The sequence below is a fragment of the Sciurus vulgaris genome (genome assembly GCF_902686455.1).
Source record: "Sciurus vulgaris genome assembly, chromosome: 8".
Lineage (NCBI taxonomy): Eukaryota > Metazoa > Chordata > Mammalia > Rodentia > Sciuridae > Sciurus > Sciurus vulgaris.
In genome coordinates, this window is record NC_136468.1 from 45,686,188 (window position 1) to 45,708,350 (window position 22,163).

General features: G+C 38.7%; 1 protein-coding gene, 1 long non-coding RNA gene and 1 pseudogene across 12 annotated transcripts in view; 2 read left to right on the forward strand and 1 right to left on the reverse strand.

Moving 5' to 3' along the window:
• Positions 1 to 17,850, reverse strand: part of C1GALT1 (core 1 synthase, glycoprotein-N-acetylgalactosamine 3-beta-galactosyltransferase 1) — a 44,567-nt gene extending 26,717 nt beyond the window's left edge. Inside the window, exons 1-2 of one of the 8 annotated variants that reach the window (XM_079152255.1) lie at positions 17,546 to 17,841; positions 12,497 to 12,548 (exon numbers count right to left, since the gene is read on the reverse strand). Coding sequence is in view for 2 of the 8 variants with exons in the window: in XM_079152253.1 (XP_079008379.1) it covers positions 17,673 to 17,679 (7 nt within the window). In the remaining 6 variants the exon portion in view is untranslated. Of the gene's footprint in view, positions 1 to 12,496; positions 12,549 to 17,035; positions 17,058 to 17,095; positions 17,347 to 17,545 lie in introns of those variants that run through there. The other 7 variants (XM_079152256.1, XM_079152258.1, XM_079152254.1 and 4 more) reach the window with 7 other exon arrangements.
• Positions 5,563 to 8,111, forward strand: LOC306668664 (growth arrest-specific protein 7-like; annotated as a pseudogene). Its single transcript has one exon. The product of its transcript is annotated as a growth arrest-specific protein 7-like (transcript).
• Positions 17,851 to 18,053: 203 nt separating the features above from the next.
• LOC306668673 lies at positions 18,054 to 20,920 on the forward strand. Of its 3 annotated transcripts, XR_013765934.1 has the most exons (4): positions 18,054 to 18,195; positions 18,391 to 18,659; positions 19,404 to 19,477; positions 20,560 to 20,920. It is a non-coding gene; the product is annotated as an uncharacterized lncRNA (long non-coding RNA). The 3 variants fall into 3 exon arrangements; XR_013765935.1 differs by having other exon boundaries at positions 18,105 to 18,659; XR_013765936.1 differs by having other exon boundaries at positions 18,105 to 18,659; positions 20,729 to 20,920.
• The last annotated feature ends 1,243 nt before the right edge of the window (positions 20,921 to 22,163 follow it).

The following is a 22,163-nucleotide window of genomic DNA, read 5'->3' on the forward strand; positions in this document are numbered from 1 at the left end:
TTATGTAGCCTTTGGAAGGTGTTACCAATTAAGCAGCTCTCCATGTGTCAAATGCCCTCAAATGTGACATCTCCACACCTTTCCACTTTTGCCACTTTGTGACATTTTTTTCTCTCCATTCCTTGATAATTCTTTGGAGTCAGCAATTTCACAGAGCCTTCACATAACAGACTTGTTTAAAAATTATAATACATTAGCCCCCTGGGTTAGCTTTGAAGCACTGTGACCAAAAGGCCTGAAAAGAATGTAGAGGAGGAAAAGTTTATTTTGACACATGGTTTTAGAGGTTCAGAACCTGGTTGGCTGACTCCATAGCTCTGGGCCCAAGGTAAAGCAGAAAGCCATGATGAAGGGTGTGGGAGAGAAAAGCAGTTTATTCATGACAGAAAGGAGATAGAGCATGCAAAAGCAAGGTGCCAGGGACAAAATATAAGCATGTCTCCAGTGACCTACTTTCTGCAGTCACACCCTACCAGTCTATAGTTACCACCCAGTTAATCCATTTAAGTGGATTATCCCACTGATTAAGTTACAACTCTCAGAATCTAATTTCACCTGTGAACATTCTTACATTGTCTCACATATGACCTTTTAGAGGATACCTCATACTCAAACTCTTAACACCACCTGTTATCTGTGGGGATACTCTCCAAGAACCCCAGTGGATGCCTGAAAGTAGATAATTATGAACCCTACATATACTGTTTTTTCCTATACATACCTAACTATGATAATTTATAATAAATTAGGTTAAGCAATTAAAACAAACCATAATAGAATTTATTTAAATGTGATCTCTTTCTCTCTTGACATGCCTTAATGTAATATAGACCTTAGCAAGCTTAGAATATGATTCTTTCTTTACAGTTTTTTAGCATATCCAAATTGCCATAATCACAACTCTTGTGTTTTGGAACCACTTTTAAGTAAAATAAGGGTGATCTGAATACAACCACTGTAATACTGTGAAAGTAGAGCTGATAACCAAGACGGTCATTAAATGACTAATGGACCCATAGCATGTAGCATGAATAGTCTGGATGGCAATTCAGGTCCCATGCAGGAAGAAATGAGGCGAGGATTAAATGAGATTTTATCACCCTAATCAGAAGAGTATACAATTTGAATTTGAAATTTATGAACTGTTTATTTCTGGAATTTTCTATTTAGTATTTTCAGACCACAGATGACCACCCGTAACTGAAACCATAAAAAGGGGGAAGGGGGTTACTGTACTTTTCTGTATCACAGATCGAGTTCAACTGCTTAATTTGGCATATAAGATATAGCTCTAGTTTACATTCCTGCTCTAATTTCGGTAACACCTACCCCTAAAGCGTATGTATACTTAGCCATTCTCTAAGTTTACCATGGACTTTTATATGAATGATTTTTACCATTCTATTCTTTCTCCCTGGAGTGTCCTGCCCAAATTGAACCTCTGGATAAATGTATATATACTTTAAGGTTACCTTAGTTTTGTACTCTCCATGAACCCCCTTCCTCCACCCTTGTAACCAAATTAACCACTCTCCATTCAAGTGTTTCTTTTTTCCTACATTTGTACCTCTACTGTATATTCATCATTCTACATCACAGTAGGGATCTCTCTCTCTCTACCAGTAGACTATAAGCTTCCCAAGAACAGACTTTTATTTCTACACCTCTAGTATTGAACTCAGTACCTAGTTTATGAAAGGTATCCAAGTTTTGGGGAGGGGTGGGGTAGAGTGGGATGGGAAGAAAACAGATGAAATGACTTTTTCAAACAAATATTTGTACTGCCTGCCTATTTTAATAAATAAAAATACTTCTATGTTTTAAATCATGTCTAAATCTCTGAATCAGTTGTTTCAAAGCTTTTTAACAAGGCTCTCACTATCTTATCCAACAAAAAGGAATTAAAAATGAAATAAGTTATCACTGAATAAACCGTATGTCCACATGATGATTAAGAATTTACCCACCATGAAATCATGTAAGTTGGGGCTTAAATGACAACATGAACTATGCATCATTTTTTAATGTGTTAGAATCATGCAAACTATAATAAAAGTACATGTTAATTCAGAAAGATTTAAAAATTTTTTCTATCATTAATAGGAAAAATTAATATAAACCCTTTTGCCTAATGATTCTGAAATACTTTATGATCATTAGTTATGCCACATTAGCTCTAGAAAGGACCTTGGAATTTAAAATATTTTGAAAACAATAAATTAAACTTCCAAAAATTATATGTACAAATCTCAAGTTGTAATATTTTTTAAAAATTCCCACAATTTCAAGTCCAGCAGATCAAAATATTGTTTCTGTTCTATAATTTCATGAATATATTTTTGAATCTTCAATGGTTCCTACAATACACAAAGGTAGGACAAAGTAGAGAGTCTATTATACTGATAAACCTTCTAGGCACGTCTAATATTATTACTCCACGAATCCCCAATCTGCTCTATTTCCAACAGTAGGCTGAAACCATGTCTCTTACACAGTTGCCTAGGGCCACAAGACATAACTAGTAGTAGATTGTTGTTGAAATATTTATCTTTGGTTTTTCTTCACCATGATTCTTTTGTTCTTATTTCTGTCTTTATAAAAAATGTTCATTGGTGTTGTTTCCCACAAACTGTTTATTACCTTTTGGGCCTAAGAAAATTACTGCTATATCCAGATCTTCCCTAGAATTTCTACATTCACAAATATCTATTAATTGAGACACTAAAATTGCAGAACTAGTACTATACTGATGCCTCAGTGCCCTTGGAAGCTTTCTTATTAAATTAAAAATGAGAGAAAAATGCAGGCCATCACTACCATTATTTAATACAATACTGGAAGCACTAGCAAATATCATGGCACAAGAAAAAACAGGTGTAAATATTTAAGAGGTATCAAAATCATCATTAAATATTGATAATCTAGCCATCTTCTGAAAAAGACTGAAATACTATTAAACAAAAATCAATTAAGGCAGCTATTTATAAAATTAATCACTCGTTTATAGTAGATAATCAGCAACTATAATAGAAGATCACACTGCAACAGCAAAAAAAGCTGTACCAACTAACAATGAAGATAACTAGAAGTGTATAGGATCTACACAAAGCAAATGATATTTTCACTGAAGGATCTATAATAAAATTTGAGTAAATGGAAAGACATGTATTGGGACATAACAAATTAATGATGTGAGAGGATTCTAGGAAAAGGTGAAAGAGGAAGTATCAGGAATCCGTCTCCCCAACCAGTCAACAGTTACACTGGCAGAATCTATCTGATGTAACTATTTTGGAACTCTGACGAACTATCAAGTCTTCTTATAACTTCCAGGGAAAGGCTTGGAAAGTAAGGTAAATTGTAGCTGATCTCACTTAAATTTCAGCTCTTAGCTCTCCTTCCACTCAGTCCCGTTGGCAGGCAGCTGCGCCATGTTTGTGAAGTAACTTAAACAAAGCCTTAGAATCTAGGGTTTTTCTGATGACGGCTGCTCCTGATCAGAAATACGACACAGAGACCAGTAGCCACTGTTGATGCACTTCCCTCCACTGTTACAAGTCACTCCCTCCCTGGCTGAAGTGACTTCCAGGGAATTTAAATGGCTATTACCTTCCCCCTATCTCTTTTTTAAAAGGATATCCAGTCATTAAGAAGAAATTCAAAAGCAACTGCATATACAAGGGAAATTAAGTCACTAGGCATGGTCAGGTAAAGGTAAAACTCAGAAAATATGTGAAAATATCTTAAATTTATTTATTAAAAGTGAGAGAAATATTTAAAACAGTCTCACATAAACAAAAGCTGAAGGAATTCAACATACTAGACCTGCTCTCAAGAAATGTAGAGTCCTGCAGGTTGAAACAAAAGGACATTAGATAATAAAGTACTGAAGAAATAAGAATCGCAATAAAGTAAACATATGGGCAATTATTAAAGCCGAACAACTTATCTTTACAACTTAACCAGAAAAAGAACTGAACTCAAAGTCAACATAAAGTAAATAAAGATTAGAGCAGAGATAAACAAACAAGAAAATCAAGAAAAAAACTAAAAATTGGGTAGTCAAAAACATCAACAAAATGACAAATCTTCAGGTAAGTTAAGAAAAAAGTAGACTCAAATTACTAAAATCAGAAATGAAAATGGGCTCACTGTTACCTATTCTACAGGAAAAAAAAAAAAAAAGGATTACAGGAGAACACTATGAACAACTGATGCCAACAACTGTATAACTGATGAAAACTGCTAGAAACAAAGTTTAACAATTCTAAATCACAAAAAAAAAAAAAAAAAAAAACAAACTCTGAAGATTGCTATTAATTGGAAGGGGACTGGATCAGTAATCAAAAAGTTGGATCAGTGATAAAAAAAATGTACTCCCCAAAATCAAAAGACTTGGATCTGATGGCCTCAAAAGGTGAGTTCTACCAACCATTTAATTAACTAAAGCCAAATCTTACCAAATGTTACCGTTTACATATTAGGTGTTTCCCAAAAGTTTAAGTATGAGACAATGCAAGAAAATTTAGAGATGACTGGGTAATGAGAGTTTTAATGTAATAAGTGCACTAATCCTGACAGGGATGAACCGGGTGATAACTGCAGGCACGTAGGGTATGGCTGGAAGAGCTAGGTCAATAGGGGTGTGCCCTGGGAGTTTATATTTTGCCTTTGGTGATGGGCACTAACTCTCTTCCCTTCTGGGTGACCATGTCCAGACCTGCTTCCCTCCACCACACTCTTCCAACACGATGTTCTGCGTCATCTTGGCCCCAGAACAATGGAGTCAACCACTTATAGACTTAGACATCTGAAACTGTGAGCCCCCAAATAAGCTTTTCCTCCTCTATGTTGCTCATGTCAGGTCTTTTGGTCACAGCTGTGAAAAGCTGCCTAAAACACCAGATTTTTCCAAAAAATAGAAGAGGGACACTTCTTAACTCATTCTGTGGGGCCAGACACTACAAAGACACTACAAGAAAACTACAGACCAATACCAATATGAACAACAATACAACAATTACTGACAAAATTATAGCAAAGTGAATTCGGCAGCATATTAAAAAATCTTACACCATGAGCAAATGGCATTTATTCTGATAATGCAAAGGTAATTCAACATGAAAATCAATCAAGATAATATACCACACTAACAAAATGAAATGGGGAAAAAACCCAGTCATTTCAATTGATGCAATAAAAAGTATTTAACAAATTTCAATACCATTTCATACTCTCAACAAACTAATTACAGATGGATACTACCTCCACATAAATAAGTCATAAATGAGCAATCCACAGCAAACCTTATACACATGATAAAAGACTGCCAAGTATTTCCTATAAGATGAGAAACGAGGCAATTATGCCTGCCTTCATCACTCATATTCAACTTAGTAATGGAAGTTTCAGCCACAGTAATCAGGCAAGAAAAAAAGATATCCAAATTGGAAAGAAGTAGTTAAAATTATCTCTGTCTATACATAGTCTGATTGAATATACAGAAAATCCTAAATTAGATTAAAAAAAAAAAAAAAAAAAAACTAAAAAGTAATACCCGGACAAACCTGTTAGGACTAATAAATGAATTCAATAAATCATCAGGATTCAAAGTCAACATATAAAAATTAGTTGCATGTATATAAACCAACAATGAACAATTTAGATATGAGGTTAACAATTCCACTCACAATAACATTAAAAAGAAACCAAGGGATTAACCTAACAAAGGAGGTGAAAGATTTGAGCACTAAGGACTACAAAACATCACCAAAATTAGACAGGAATAAGTGGAAAGATTCCATGTTCCAGGACTGCAAGACTTAATACTGGTACGATGTAAATACCACCCAAAGTGATCTACCAATTCAATGCAATCCCTAGTAAAACCCCAACAAAGTTCTCAATAGGAACAGAAAATCCATTCTAAAATGGAATCTTAAGAAAACTTGGGCAGTCAAAACAATCTTGAAAAAAAGAACAAAGCTGCAAGACTCAAACCACCTAATTTCAAAACTTACCACAAAGCAACAGTAATCAAACTGTGTGGTACTGGCATAAAGACAGAAATGCAGACCAATGAAATAGAGTCCAGAAATAAACCCACTTTCATGGTCAAATCATGTTTGACAAAGGAACCAAGATCATTTAATGAGGGTAAAAGTCTTTTGAACAAATGGAGTAAGAAAACTGGATATCCACGTGCAAAAGAATAAAGTTGGTCCCTTATACAACACAATATACAAAAATTAATTCAGAATAGATCACAGGCAAAAGTTTCATGACATTGGATTTGGCAATGATTTCTTAGATGACACCAAGGGCAGAGTCAACAACTCCAAATAAAATTAGCAGCAAATGTACTACAGTAAAAATTTTTAAATTACAGCATTAAGATATACTATCAAGAGCCAGATCAAGGGAGGAGTTAGTTACTTTGGGTGGGCCTTTCTGCAGGCAGGGCCAGTCATGGGAGGAGTTTTAGTGAAGGGGTTTATTTAGGGCAGGCAGGAGGGCAGGTAGGGAAACTGGAAGGGAAGTTCTCTCCCTGGGGCCTATTTCCATATCCTTTACTCTCCACTGGAGTTTATCGATAATCTGTGATCCAGGAGCCATCTTGGGACAGCAGTGTGGTGGAGCCTACAGAAACTGAAACCCGTATTTGCGAGGTACTAGAAACCTTCAGGGACACTATAAATCTACGGGGTAGAAACTGTACTACCTCAGATCCCTATGGCTAAATGGGAAGACACACAAACAAAATGAAAAAAATAAAAGGGAATAAAGCACTCCAAACAAACCAGGATGCTCCAATTATAGACTCCATTGACAAACCAGAAGAAGATATGTCAGAGAAGGAGTTCAGAATTTACTTAGTAAAACTGCTTCACGACTTTAAGGAGGATATAAAGAGTGAAATCAGAGCTATGTTTCAGGAGAGGGAAGATATCTTAAAGAAAGAGATAAAGACCCTGAGAAGAAATCTAGAAGAAGTCTTTGAAATGAAGGAATCAATCAACCAAAATAAAAATTCAATGGAAAGTAGCACCAACAGAGACCACTTGGAAGACAGGACGTCAGGCAATGAAGACAAAATATATAATTTTGAAAATAAAGGTGACCACACAGAGATGATGATAAATTGCGTGACGTTCCCTCACCCAGACACAATGCCTGAACAGCAGCTGCTGAAGCCCACAGAGTGGAGCTACTGTGACTACTTCTGGGCTGATAAGAAAGACTCCCCACAAGGCAATGGCACGAGGCAGGATTTGAATTGCTGCTCCAAAAGCAACTGCAGGGCAAACAAATGCAGAAAGAAATGTCTGAATTCATCTGAGAGAGGATAAAGATTGAAGAAGAATATGCAAAGAACTTGGTTAAGCTCTCGCAGAACTCCTTGGCTGCACAGGAGGAAGGCTCCCTGGGAGAAGCATGGGCTCAGGTCAAGAAGAGCCTGGCAGATGAAGCAGAAGTTCATCTCAAGTTCTCCACCAAGCTTCACAGTGAGGTCAAGAAGCCCCTAATGAACTTTCGTGAGAACTTCAAGAAAAACATGAAAAAGTGTGACCACCCTATCGCTGACCTCCGCAAGCAACTCGCCAGCCGCTACGCATCTGTGGAGAAGGCCTGGAAAAGCCCTCACAGAGCAGCAGAGAGAGACCTGGAGATGACCCAGCAGCTGGAGATCAAGCTGAGCAACAAGATGAAGGAGGACATCAAGAAGGTACGGAGGAAGTCCACACAGACTGGTGATGACCTCATGCGCTGTGTGGACCTCTACAACCAGGCCCAGTCCAAGTGGTTTGAAGAGATGGTGACCACCACTTTGGAGCTGGAGCAGGTGGAAGTGGAGAGGGTGGAGATGATCCGGCAACATTTGTGCCAGTACACACAGCTGAAGCACGAGACGGACATGTTCAAACAAAGCACAGTTGAGCCTGTGGACCAACTGCTTCGAAAAGTGGACCCGGCCAAAGTCAGAGAGCACAAAACGGGCAACATTCGCCCTGTGGACATGGAGATCTAGACACGCCTGTGTGGCCGGGGGTCCTGCCCAGGATAGGGGCTGGGTGCCCCACGGAGAGAAGATGGCGTCTCCTGCTGGGTGAAGCTGCCTCCCACCCACTCTCCTATCCACTGAGGAGAGAGGAGAGAGCTGGCAATTCCAGAAGGGTGATCTGGGATGGCCCAGCTGGGGGATCCCAGATATTCCCAGGTCAAGACGACAGACCTGCAACCCTGCCCTTGTCTCCAAGACTGAAGCCCCCAAACCCCATGCCACGCTTGTTGCTCTGAGAATAAACTGAGGCTGGAACTTTGTGGTCTCTGCTGAGTTCCATAGGGGTGGCCGTCACACACTTGTGTCCTTGGGGGCCCGAAGGCCCATCCTCCAACTGGTCCCTTTATCTCCTTAAGGGCTTCGGAAGATCAGGGGAGGGCTGCCTCTGCCTCCAAGCCAATGTCAGGATCAGAATCATGAATAGAAGGCGCCATCAGCTCAGCCTGAACCTAGAATCCTTTATAGCCCTCTATTTTTCTCATTATATTCTAGGAGCCCAAATCTAGCTTTTCTTGGCCACTTTTCATCCCCATGAGTCTTGGGAAGGCCTGTTTTCTGTTTTCCCAGACCAACCTTGCCTAGAGAGGTCAGGATGGAACTACCTCATTCAGCAAATTAGCCCCAAGTTGGAGCATTGAATCATGGTTCCTATCAGACCAGGCATTGTCTCTGAAGTCTCTGGAAATCTCAATCCATCCATTCCTCAGCTGCTTTCTCAAGGCAGTCCCCACCCTGCCAATCCTGCCCAGTCTCACTAGAAGGAGCATTCCAAAGTTCTCAGCCGGCAAGACCTCCTTCAGCTCTGTGCATGTCCAAAGGCTTTGAGGGATGGAGACACCAGCTCACCTCAGAAACCAGATGGGGTCTGTCTATCATGGTATTCTGTCCAACACTGGGCTACCTTGACCTCCACTCTCCCAGGCTGCCCACCATGGGCTAATGGGGCTGGATCAGTCCCACATGAGAAACAGGTTAAGGTAAGTCCCTTTGTCATTCCCCATATGGCTCCATCTGCTTATGCATGATGGGGTTTGGACTGCTGTCCCTTGTATGGGCACTGCAGATTTTCATGGCCATAGGAGTTCTTTGCTATCCAGGTGTGTCCTACCACCTGGGCCTCCAGCTCCTTTGAACTTTCCAGAGCCCTATACTAAGCCCTCCCTTTGTGCCAGCACCTCCTTTCCCTCTGTCCATCTTCCCTGGAGAAGCCTGGGTCAAGTGTGATTCAGGAAGCTTTTCAACACTGCCACTGGGTTCAGCCTGTCACTTCATTTTCTCTACTACAGCAAACATGATCACCATGTTGACCTAGAGAATCATCCTGAGGGGACTGGGAGAAAAAATTGACATAGTGAGCAAGGAACAAATTCTAGCCAGAAACCCGTGCTCTGAGGGTCCATCTTTCTTCATCTTTCCATCAGTGGCTTTGGACTGACCCTTCCATCTCCCATGGGGGCAGAATTCTATGAGCATGATTCACTGATCTTTCCCTCAGTTTTACATGCTAATAGTGGATAACATTATTCTTGAATCTCTCGGCATCTCTTCCATTAAGTTGGAATTGCTTTTTTCTCATAGTTTATATTAGAAAGCTGTCCAATATACTAAAGCAAAAAAGAGAGAGAGAGAGAGAGAGAGAGAGAGAGAGAGAGAGAGAGAGAGAGACACACACATACTATCAATAGGAAAATTGGCAAACCACAGAATTTGGGCAAATATTCACAAATCATATGATAAAGGATTAGCATTACAAACATATAGAGAATTCCTAAAATTTAACAACAAAAAACATATTTCAAAAGTGGACAAAAGACTTGAACAGATATCTCCAAAGACACACAAATGACAAATAAGCACATAAGAGATTACTAACATGGCTAATTATTAATGAAATACAAATCAAAACTATAGTGCGATGCCACTTCACCCTTTAGGATGGCCACTATCAATAATCAGAAAATAGCAACTGTTGACAAATATGTGCAGAAAATTGGAACCCCTGTGCATTTTTATAGTAATGTAAAATAGTACAGCAGCTATGGAAAACAGTATAGCAGTTTGTCAAAAACTAAGAAAAATTACTATATTATCCATCAATTCCACTTCTGGGTATACGCCCAAGTGATTTGAAAGCAGGGTCTTGAAGTATTTGTAAACCCAAGCTCATAGTACCAGAATTAAAAATAACTAAAATGTAGTGGAAAACGAAGCATCCACTAGCAGATGAATTAATTAGCAAAATGTGACATTTACATATGAAATAATAATAGTCATAAAAAGGTAAAGAATTCTGACAATCCTACCTATGAACCTCAAGGACATATTCATAAGTCAAATAAGCCAATCACAAAAAGAATGTATGATTCCACTTAGATGAAATATTTATAAGTAAAAAAATCAGAATTTTGGTGGTCAGGGGTTGTGAGAAGGGAGAACAGGAGATTATTCAAATGGGTACGATATCAGTTTTACAGGATGAAGAGTTCTGGAGAAGGATGACGGTGGTAGTTGCATAACAATATAAAGGTACTTAATACCACTGAACTGTAAACTTAAAAATGACTGAAATGCTGATTTTTATGTCATATACCAAAGTAAAAATAATTTTTAAAAAAAATCAACGTTAAAGTTGTCAATTTTCTGCAGATCAACTTGTACATGTAACATGATCCCAGCTAAAACACAGGAAGATTTGTTAAAATAAATAACTTTGTAAAAATTTTTCTAAAAGTCTGGGAAAATAAACATGTGAACATAAATGAGAAATTCTGGAAAAAATGGAAAAAGCATCACAGAGATACTTTTTCTAACCCTATCAGATTCCACCCTCCTCTTTTGGGGAGTGAGGATTGAACCCAGGGACCCTTAACTACTGAGCCGCATTCCCAGCTCTTTTTATTTTTTATTTTGAGACAGGGTATCCCTAAGTTGCTCAGGACCTCACTAACTTGCTGAGGCTGGCTTTGAATGTGTGATCATCCTGCCTCAGCCTCCTGAACCCCTGGGATTACAGGCATGCACCATCATGCCCAGTTATCTGATCTATTTTAAATACAAGATTTTTAAAAATTAAATAAGATAGTAAAACTTTTCTATATGTTGTTTAAAAAAATAAATATGTGAGTTTAAGTAGGAAACTTTTAAAAGGGAAATGGGGTGAGAGTAGACCAAGCCTACCACATATTAAAATATACCTATGAAAAATAGAGTAAAATAATCTGATATTCAGAATGCACAAAGTCAACAATTAGTATATAAAAATGCATTTTTAATTAACACTAAATACATAGTGCTAGAATCTTTTCTCTACAATCAATACTGTCAGAACAATTTTATTTGCAACTGTATCAATGAGAATGGACTACCCATTTTTGCATGGATGACAGATCATTAAAAAACAGAAGTAGCTTCAATTTCTAACTCAGAACTTCAGGGGTTTCCAGACACAACATTCCACATTTACCTTAACTGTAGTCTAAAAAGATACAAGTCCTTGAGTTTGCTTCTAGGCCCAGGTCTCATGTGTTAACTCCTTGACACATAGTTGTGCTGTGCTTTAAACTACGAACTACTACAGCATTCAAGTTTTGCCTCAACTTCACTAACCCCAAAATCCTACAATCTGGTTTAGTCTTCAGTGAATGCTGGTACTTAATTTACTGCATGTCTCCCTTACAGGAGCAAGTTAGGCTAAGGCAGGAGGATTACAAGTTTGAGGCCAGCTTGGGCAACTTTGTGAGATCCTATCACAAAATAAAAAGAAGGGCTGGGGATGGACATAGCACAATAATAGAGGGTCCTGGGTTCAAAATCTAAAAATAAAGTATTGAAATAATTGATCTTTTGTGAAACATATAAAGTAACCCGCAGGATCTCTTTTTGATAATTAATAATTCCAAATGTTTAAAAGATTTCATTATTTTAAAAAAATGAAGTTAAAACTAGGAGGAAATAATTACAAATACCTTTTCCATTTTTATATGAATTGAGATGCTCCCCAAACTCAAATGCTATGACTACTAATAGATTAGTTTATTCACTAGATAAATATAGTGGTAAAGCTGCTGGTTCAAAAGTATGTTTCTTGCTGAAAGGGTATTTGGAAATCTTTTATTTTTAACTTGATATGCCTTGATCAACCATTTCATGATCAGAAATTTATCTTAAGGACAAATCATAGAATCCTTCCTATGGTATTCACGACAGCAATAAACACAAGATATTTGTTGATGAAATGTATATATGGAGGTATCATACCATATAATACTCTACAGTTGTCAAAATCAGTGATCCAAGGGTTCTGATAAGTATGTGTATTTTGGCTAAGATTATTAATAAAGTGTGTTTTTTAAATCAGAGAATGAAAAGAATAAAGAAACCCAAGTAAACTAGAGAGAAGAAACAACATACAAAAAAGTATTACATATACTTTACCATCTTTACCACTAGCTCTCCACAAAGGTAACTATTATCCATTGTTTAAAACCTTGACAAAAAAAGAAAAAGTAATGCCTATGTCACCATATATGTATGTTCACCTTTTAATATGCATTTCACAGATCATGCTATATCCATTAGTCACTACTTTATCCTTTTCACTTATTGTTTTATACCATGACCTTATTCATTTGAACTGCAAAAGATTTTTTTAGACAAACTACTGAAGTCTGCATAGCAATCCCATTTTAAATGCTTATGTGTAAGTGCACATAATTATGTATATACAAAATTCTGTATATATAAAATACAAAAAAAAATAAATGGGCCTATATATATATTGTATATCAATAAAAATTTAGCAAAATGGCATAGGCAAGAAGGACAATTTTTTTCATGTCTTAATTTTAAATTAGTGTTTAATTTTAATGTTTTGATTTTTTATCAGATATACACATTACTTTTCTGACAAACCATTAAATAAAGGTAGGCTATTTTATTTAGGGAGTAAAAAATTGAAGTGCATTAATTTTTCCACACTTGTTACACCAAAGGATCTCGTAATCCTTTTCAGATTTCAAGTTTCAGAGTCACATACACAGATACATGCTAAATATTTCCACCTAGTCCATAGGCATCTCAAATTCAGTATGTCCAGAAGTGAGTCATTTCCTTCCTTCCTTAAAACTGCTTATCATATATTAATTATTATCGATTACCCAAATTACTCACCAATGGGTTCCCTTTTCAGTTAGAGCTATCCTAATTACCTACAGGAGAAATTAGGGAGATTTTATTTTCTTCCAGGGGAGGGTTCTGGGGATCAAATCCAGAGCTGTGCACATGTTAGGCATGTGCTCTCCCACAGAGTTACATCCCCAGGCCTGGGAGACATTCTTTAATGATTCCTTTTATCCTCACCCCAAATCCAATTACCAAGTATTGTCAATTTTATTTTCTAAACAGTTTTCTAATCCATCATCTCCTCTCCATTTCGACTCTGCCCTGTATCACACATTTCTCTCTCTTCTAAGCTAGTGCAGTATCTAATCTGTCTCCCTAATTTCAGTGCTCTCTCACTTCAAATCATCCTGTTATCATAATGAACTCTGAAATGAAGCTAACCATGTCATCCCATGAAGCTTTTAATGGAAACCCACTACCTACAACATAAAAACTAAGCATCTTTAATTAACATGACATAAAAGGCTCTCCTTGATTTAGACTCTCCAGGTGTTCAGTTTTATCTTTTGCAATTCTATGCCTTACACTACAGCAATTCTAAACTATCAATAGTTCTCTAAGCATCCCAATGTATTTAGCTCCTCTATTCCTACTATACATCTAACTATAATGACCTCCTCTCTCCACTATCATCTCTACAAATCCCATGAAGTCAGGGTTTCTTAACCTTGGTGCTACTGAAATCATGAGTTGGATATTATTATTATTGGAGTCATTCTGTTCACTATAAGGTTTTTAGAAATATCCACATCCTCTACTTCCTAGATGCCTGTAGACATGGCCAAATGTCCGGGGGAGAAAATCAGCCCCAGTTAAAAACTACTCCTTTAACTTTTTGAAACTTAAGCTTCTAATACATACATGAAATACCTCAAAAATATATATAAAGAATAGTTGTTTTTGAGGAAGGCAAACAGATGACTAAGGTAATCAGAGTAAAAGAAAAAAAAGTTTACTTTTCACATTTACTTTAATCTGTTTTTAGTCTTGTAATTGTTCTAATTTCTCCACAACTACAGCCCTGGTTTGAAGCACCTATTTCTCTTAACTTCAGCAAAAACCTTCTAATCAACTTTTCTTCCCTTCAATCTTTCCTTCATTCTATTTTTTAGAGTAGCCAGAGTGAGTCTTTTAAAACTGAAATCAGATCTTGTCACTCATCAGCTCAAAACCCTCCCAATTTCCTAATCGCACTTAAAAAGCCCAAACCTTAAAATGACCTTCACATAATCTGCCATCTCATTCCACCCCTTTCTTTCTGATCTCTCCTCCTTGTACTTAGTGGTTTTGGAGGTAAGCAACAAACAAACAGCAATTTAACAAACAACAATTTCATAGGATTGATTCGAATACTGTTTTCCCATGTTTTACCTTTGAACTCACACAAACCTGCCCACAGTTTTTATGCTTGCTGTTATCACTCCCCAACTACTTCAGGTCTTTATTTCTCAGGGGTCTTCCCTAACCATTCTACTCTTACTCACAGCACTTATTAACATCTAACATTATTTTTTTTTAATTCATCTTGTTTACTGTCTTTCTTTTCCATCCTAAACAGTGATTCTCAAACTTGAGTCTGCATCAGAATCATATGAAAGTTAAGTTACAACAGTTTTCAAAACAAAAGATCTCAAGTGGACTCTGAAGATTTGCATTTCTAACATGTTCCCAGGTGACATGAGAATCCAGGGAACATATTTGTAGCATTAATGTTTCAGAGCTACATAGGGAGAATGCCATGGAAGTGATACAGCTACAAGCCAAGGAACTGACACAGAAGCTAAGAGGCCTAGAACAGATTCTCCCTTAGAAACTTGACAACACAGTCCCAGCAACATCCTGATTTCAGACATCTAGCCACCAGAACTAGGACAATAAATTCTTGTTGTTTCAAATGGCTGTTCATGGTCCTTTATTATGGTAACCCTAGAAAATAACCAAGAATGCAAATGACTACACGAAGCTGTATATAATTCCAAATTCTGCCCATTATCCAACTTCTACCAGTTTAAATGTGCTTTAAATACACAGCTTTCATTTTAATCAGGTTTTCCATTTCAGAAACTCATCAGTATTGTGTCCCTTCAATGTGCAAGACAGATCATCCTATGGGTCTAGAAATGTATTTGAATGTCTTTTCTGGTTTTTCCCAGTTTCTTACCAGTTTCCTTAATTCACAAGAAGCACATTCTTTATTTATATTTGTCCTCCAAATAAGACTTTGTAATTTCATACATTACAAATTGGGGCATGCATTCTCCCCTGGGATGTTTGAAGTAGGTGCAAAATAAAATATTAATTTCACACTGGAGTTCCTCTAAACCAGATTTTAAAATAAAACGTTAACCTCACATTTTATGGAACAAGGCTTTTTTTTTCCCCTTCATTTAAAAGAATGACCTTAACCCCACTGAATTTTGGGTAAAAATTATAACTTTATTTCACTCTTGCTCAATATCTCATAAACTAGCCTCTTTATACAAGCCTCAACAAATATTTTAAAAGATTTCTATTGGGAAAACGGAACTTTTTAAAGTGTATCTGAATTAATGTAGCATCAAGCTGATAATTTTCTACTTAAAGGTTTATAAATGTACTGTCACAAAAATTACCATCAGTAATTTTACTACATGAAGACTCTAACATGGCTTACAAAGTTAAGCTGTATAACAATTTTTATTTCAGCACAGAACAATGTACAAATACTAGAAAGCATATACTTAGTAAAGCACTTGTATTTCTATCATTAGGTAAACATTAGCTCATTGTCTATGCCTAACTAAATTTGCAAAAAATTCTAAGCCTTTCTGGATATTTAATCAAATATAGACCCATATAATCTAAAGACAGCATTACTGAAAAGAAACTTTAAGTGGAAAGTAACCACAAAATATCTTTAAATGGTGAATCCTAAGCAAAAAAATATTGAAAAAACACAAATTCCAAGCATATTTGAGAAAGATATTTAATAGTTCTTCACTAGTATTAAAAAATCATTCTCTTTTCCTATGAAGAACTTTAAATGAGTCATACTTTCCTTACTAAATCACTGTTTTACTTAACATATGGTGAAAAGAGTTAACTGTTTGGTAACTTGAAGCTTTATATTCATTTAAACTATACATCAATGTATACTAAGTCTGGCAGAAAATAAAACAAATAGTTTATTACATGTAAGAGTTAGAACACGGTATCATGTTAAGCCTCATCTGACATTTCTCTGATAAGGGAGTGGAATGCTGTCATCTAAATACCTTCAAAAACGCGGATTCCCACCTCCCGAGATTACCAGAATTAAACTTGAAATTATGCACTTTTTTTCTTGGCACCCAGGCAGCGCTGTTCTACAGCCAACTTTTAGTAAATTAACATATTTCTGGTCCTTACACATTGCCTATTTACCGTGATGTAAAGTTCTAACTTTATAACTTTTTAATTCATAATGAAATCGATTCATAGCATAGTTTTTAATCTTTAAAGCATTAAAAGGAAATAAGGAGATGCCCACAATGAATTTAGAAAACTGGAAACTTAGTAAGATTTTCCAGAATGTGTGGGTCTTGTGTTTTTGTTAGTGCTGTTTTTTTTAAAAATGGCAAGGGGAGGGGGGTTAAGGGCTAAAAATGAATAAATCCCCACCCCTAAACTGCGGTCCATTAAAAGTACGCAATTTACCTAAACTCAAAGCACTACGGACAACTTGCCAGCACCTAGTAATTCCACCGCACTTTGCTGAGGAACAGGAAAAAAAATTTTCCCCGTTCTTGGTAAAGAAAGTGCCCCAACACACACCTGGCTTGTTCACTGTCAGCGGCAGGAAAACTTTAAAAAATAAATCAGCTGCAGACAAACCTGATGATCCAAGCAAGCCTCAGGCACTTCTGGACGGCGCCCGCTCGCTGGGCGCTCGGTGGCGCGGCAGCCGGGCTGCTCTCGCGGAAGGTGCCCACACCTGAGCCCGCGTTGGCTACGCCGCCGCTCGGGACCCAGGCGGGGAGGACCCGGGGGCGGGGCAGGCAGGGCCGGGCCCCGCAAGACCGCTAAGTGATCCGGCCCGCACGCCCGGGCGCAGCCCGTGCCTCACGCGGACGCCCGACGCCAGGCAGCGCCCTCGCAGGAGGTGAAGAGCGCGGGAGGGCCAGAGGAAGGACCAGCCACGACAAGGGGGCTACATGTCGTCAAAATAACGGCCCGAGGGCACCCGGCCCCCCTGGCAGCTCGCGGAAGCATCAGGAGCTGGTAGCGCCCCTCGCTTCTCTCAGAAGCCCAAACGCCCCAAGCCCGACCCCGACCCCAAGACACCTGTTTGGCTGCGCCCGGCGCTCGGTTCCACCCTCCACGCTCCCAGCTCACACACCCCGAGAGGGGGGAGGGCGAGGGGAGCCGAGACCTTGGTCCCGCAGCCTGAGGGCGCCTCCGCCGGCCGTACCTGACATCAGCAGCTGCTCCCTCTCGCCCCTCCTGGGGGGCGGAGAGGGGAGCAACACGGGGCTGGCGACCTTTGCTCGTCTGGGCAGCCGCAGAAGTGGCTCGTGGCCGCTAGCCCGGGCCGCCCGCTACCGCCCAGATCATTCTCCCGCGGCGGCGGCGGCAGCGGCAGCCGAGGCGGGCCCAGCGCGCGCTCCCGCCCGCTCGCTCCGCCCCTCCCTGCAGCGAGTCCAGGCCGCTGCCCGCCTACGGCGCAGCCGCCACCCTGGGGTCTCCTAGCGCTGACGTCGCCGCCGCAGCACCAGCCCCAGGGAAGGGCGGAGCCGGAGGGAGCAGGGAGGGGCGGGGCTACGGCGACGTGCGGACGCGGGGATTGGGTGCTGAGCACGCGCTCCGCCCTTTTGCGAAGGGGTCTGGGAAGTCGGGGCTTTCAGGAGCTATAGGTTTAACGTGCAGCCCTCTTGGGGACCATCTGTACCGGTTTCTCATTTCTGATTCTGTTATTGGGTTCTGCACTAGCTTCGGTACTTGGGGACTGGGGAAGAGAGGAACGGGGAGAAAGGAAGGAAACAAGAACTGAGGCTGGTGGTGTCTGAGGGACACGCTCTAACTCTGCAGTAGTCTCTTGGCCTCTAATCTGCATGTAATCCATCCTTCTTTCTTTCTCTCTCTCCCCCCCCTTTTTTTTCTTGCCCTGTCCTCACACTTTCTTCACGCAGTTTCTCTCTGACCTTAATAAATAGAAATATGGCAAGAATAGGTATGCAGTAAGGTGCTGCATAACCTGATGTGTGGAACCAGGAAGAACTGAAAACCCAGATGGTGATACCAGAAAGCCGCCTGCAGGAACACGTGCATAAACTTTGATTTTGTCAGTACTTCATTTCTGCCCTACAATAGCAGAAAGAAGTTCATCAGACCTGGCAAAAGTCATCTGCCCTTAGGGAGTGGGTTGCCACCTGTAGCGGCAACCCCACCATAGTGTGAGGTGAGTGGAAAGTCTATACGCCATTGGCATTGACCATCTATAAGGCCAAGCTCCAGGATTGGAAAGCTACTGCCTGCTTCATTTAAATGCATGACTTGGGCAGTTCTTTAATATCCTATAATGTAAGTGTTAAAAATGTACTCTGAAATCAGGCTGGTTGGGCGGTGTCAGTTAATTTCCTTTTGCTAAACTATACCACAGACTGGGTAAGTTATAAAGAAGAGCTTTATTTTGGCCATGGTTCTGTACAAAGGTCAAGGGATTGCATCTGATGATGGCCTTCTTGCTGGCGGTTTCCCGAAGCGAAGCAGGATATCACATGGCAAGAAACAGTGAGCTTGCAAGAGACCTAGCTAAGCTCACTTTTACAGCAGACCTGCTGTCTGGACAGCCATTTAACCCATGGATACATTAATCAGGTGAGTGGATTAAGCTATTCATGAGGGCAGAACCCTAATCAACTCTTAATGGTTCCACTTCTTAACATCTTATAATGGGGACAAGCCATATTTAAACCATAACAGGCTGGAACCTTGATTCCCTTCACCAATTTATTAGCTGTGTAATGTTAGCAAGTTACTTAGCATGCCTGAGAAAAATGAATAGCATATTTTAGTTACTGTTATTTTTTCTTTAATTTGCTTGGGTTCAGCTTTAGTGTATAGTAGATCCAAAATAGTGTTCCAAAAGAATTTTAAAACTTAAGGCACATTTAGTGATTCTAATCCAAATGTCGTTTTTCAGATGAGGAAACTGAGGCCAGAAAGATAAACTAATAGAACATGCCAGAAGAGAAATGCCAGTATCATGACACTCAGGTTAGTGCCCTTTCCTGTCCCATGCCTTCAGACTTCCCTTTTTTACTTATACCCTTTCCAACTTCCTTTCCTTCCCAACTTTGGATAGTTGTTGCCCAGGCTCATCCCCCTCCACAGTTTGGCTCCATGTATTCCCACAAGGAAACAAGAAAAGAATACTCCTCTAGAGGTCACAGTGTTCCAAATATAAAACAAAACACAACTTAGGAATCCTTATGTCATTTTAATTTTATTGAAAGTTATAGTGAACAAAGGATAATTTTTTTCAATGAACAAAGATAAACCTTCTGATGATAAGTTCAGCCATAGTCACATCCAGAAAAATTATAGGCAAAAAGAAATATCAATAAAATCAATATTAACCCATCCTCTTCTGGTGTCTTGAAGATAGTTATTGCTTTATGAAAGCAATACATGCTTATTCAAACAAATTCAAAAACTTCAAAGAAAAATGCAAAGATAGTTCTAATTCATTAAAATTTCATAATCTAAAGATAATAATTTAAAAAATTGTTACATTCTTCTAGACATCTCTCAAAAAATAAAAAATACATAAGAACATGGAAGTAAATATTTCATAAATTAGATCTTTTATACATAGTTCTTTTCTCAGTGTCATAGATAGCATAGTTTTTAAAAAGTTGCATAGTATTTGTTAAGTGAATGTATGATCTTAAATCTTGGCAGTATTCTATTGGTTGACATTTGTGGATTTTTTTCCCAAGTTTTTACTGTTATAAACAACTCTGATAGACTGTCTTATGCATGTACCTTTGCACAACTGTACAGTTACCACCTTGGACATGATCCTAGAAATGTTGACTTTACTAACTAGGAAAAAACAAAAGATATGATTACTTTGAAAAATATACTTTATGTAGGACTTAAAACAGACCAGATTTTCCCATCAGAAACACATTTGAAACACAGGTAAACCTTGGACAGTGTTGTATGGCTAGTGTCTGTTGTTTTAATAATGTGTATCAAAGCTCCTTGGAGCAAGGAGGTAGGCATTGCTAGTTGTCTAAACCAATAGTCTTCCTATTAGCAGAACCATGATTTTTTTTTTTTTTTTTTTTCAGAGTAACAATGTGACCAGTTAAAAAAATATTCACGTCTTCAGACTCCTATAAGTCATGGCTGGACATGTAACCTGGAAAGTCGTCATTTCTAGGAGGGGCTTAAGGAAAGCTTTATGGAAGAAATGTTTCTTTTGCCATTTGACCTACGCCCATCCTTTTTCTTACTTAGAACCAGGACACGATGCTGAAGGTAGAGCAGCGAAACTTCAACCATGATGACAAAAGCCACACCCTCAATATTAATGGTGTAGAAAGCCAGAGGTGTCTGGGTTCATGAATGCTTTGGAGAGCCAGCTTACCAGCTGGGCTGTCCACTCCTGGATTGTTGTTATGTGAGGAAAAATAAATTTCTTCTATGTAAGATTTTGTTATTTGAGTTTCCTATTATAAGTCTTAAATATGGTTCCTACTTGATATAATAAGGTAGATTATCATTTATGTAGCACTATGTTGACAATTTTTTTGATAGGGTACGATGAAAATGGGACAGAACATGCAAACTAACAACAATGATAAAATAGTCTCTAATAAACTTAGTTTTTCATTAAATACCCAAATATTAAATAAGTCATTTTATAGTAATTAAGTTAAATTCTGTAAATTAACTTATATTCACTTATATAGTGGTTTTAAAATATATCCACAAATTTTTTCATGCTTCTTTCAAGAGATGGAGCTTAATTCCCATAACTTTAAGTTTGGACTGTATTTTGTAACTTCTAATGAATAGAATAAGATGAAAATGATGTAGTGGACCTCTGAGGGGAGTTTATAAAACATATGCCAGCTTTCTCCTTGTTCTCTTTCTGGAATTACTTGCTCGGAGAGTCACCAGAGAGGGGTCCAAAGATGACCTTTCAGGAGTCAATGGAAGCTTCAATTGGCCCCGGCAGGTTCTTGATTTATGCCACATAAAAGCATTTCAGGATGTGTTGAAAGCAAGGCACAAGGAAAGATTTATTAATAGAGACAGCAAATCAAAGGTATACACACCCTAAAGGCAGGGTCTACATACTCCTTGCCTCTCAGAGAAGGTAAGACAAGTGACTCAACTAGGGTTGATCTCTCTGACTATATATATGATTCTCCTAAGAGGAAAAGTACAGGTTCCTGGGCAGGCTTTTGTGAAAATCAAATCCCATGTCAATCACTTGATATTTAAGATTCAGGATGTTTCATCTTGTTATGGGTATATTGTGTAGCCACAAATCAGTTATGGGTATATTGTGTAGGTCTTTGAATCTGGTGACATTTAAATTGATTATATTTTTGTTCTAGTTGATCTGATAGAAGCATACATTGCATGCTTTGTTCCTCTAACTAAAGGAACTAGCATGACTGGTCATGCTTATAGATCTAAATCTCCATCTAGTAAGGGTCTTCTTTTCTCTCTCCCTGAGAGCCCACCTATCTCAGGGAGAGATCGTGACATAGTAGTTGTCATGTCATTGTCACAAGGTCACTCAGGCAACTTATGGAGAGGCTTGGTTGGTGAGTATTAAGTCTTCCAGCCCATGGCCATGCAAGTGACCTTGAAAGCAGATCCTCCAACCATAATCAAGCCTAGAAATGACAGCGTGCATCCCTGGCCAACATCTTGACTG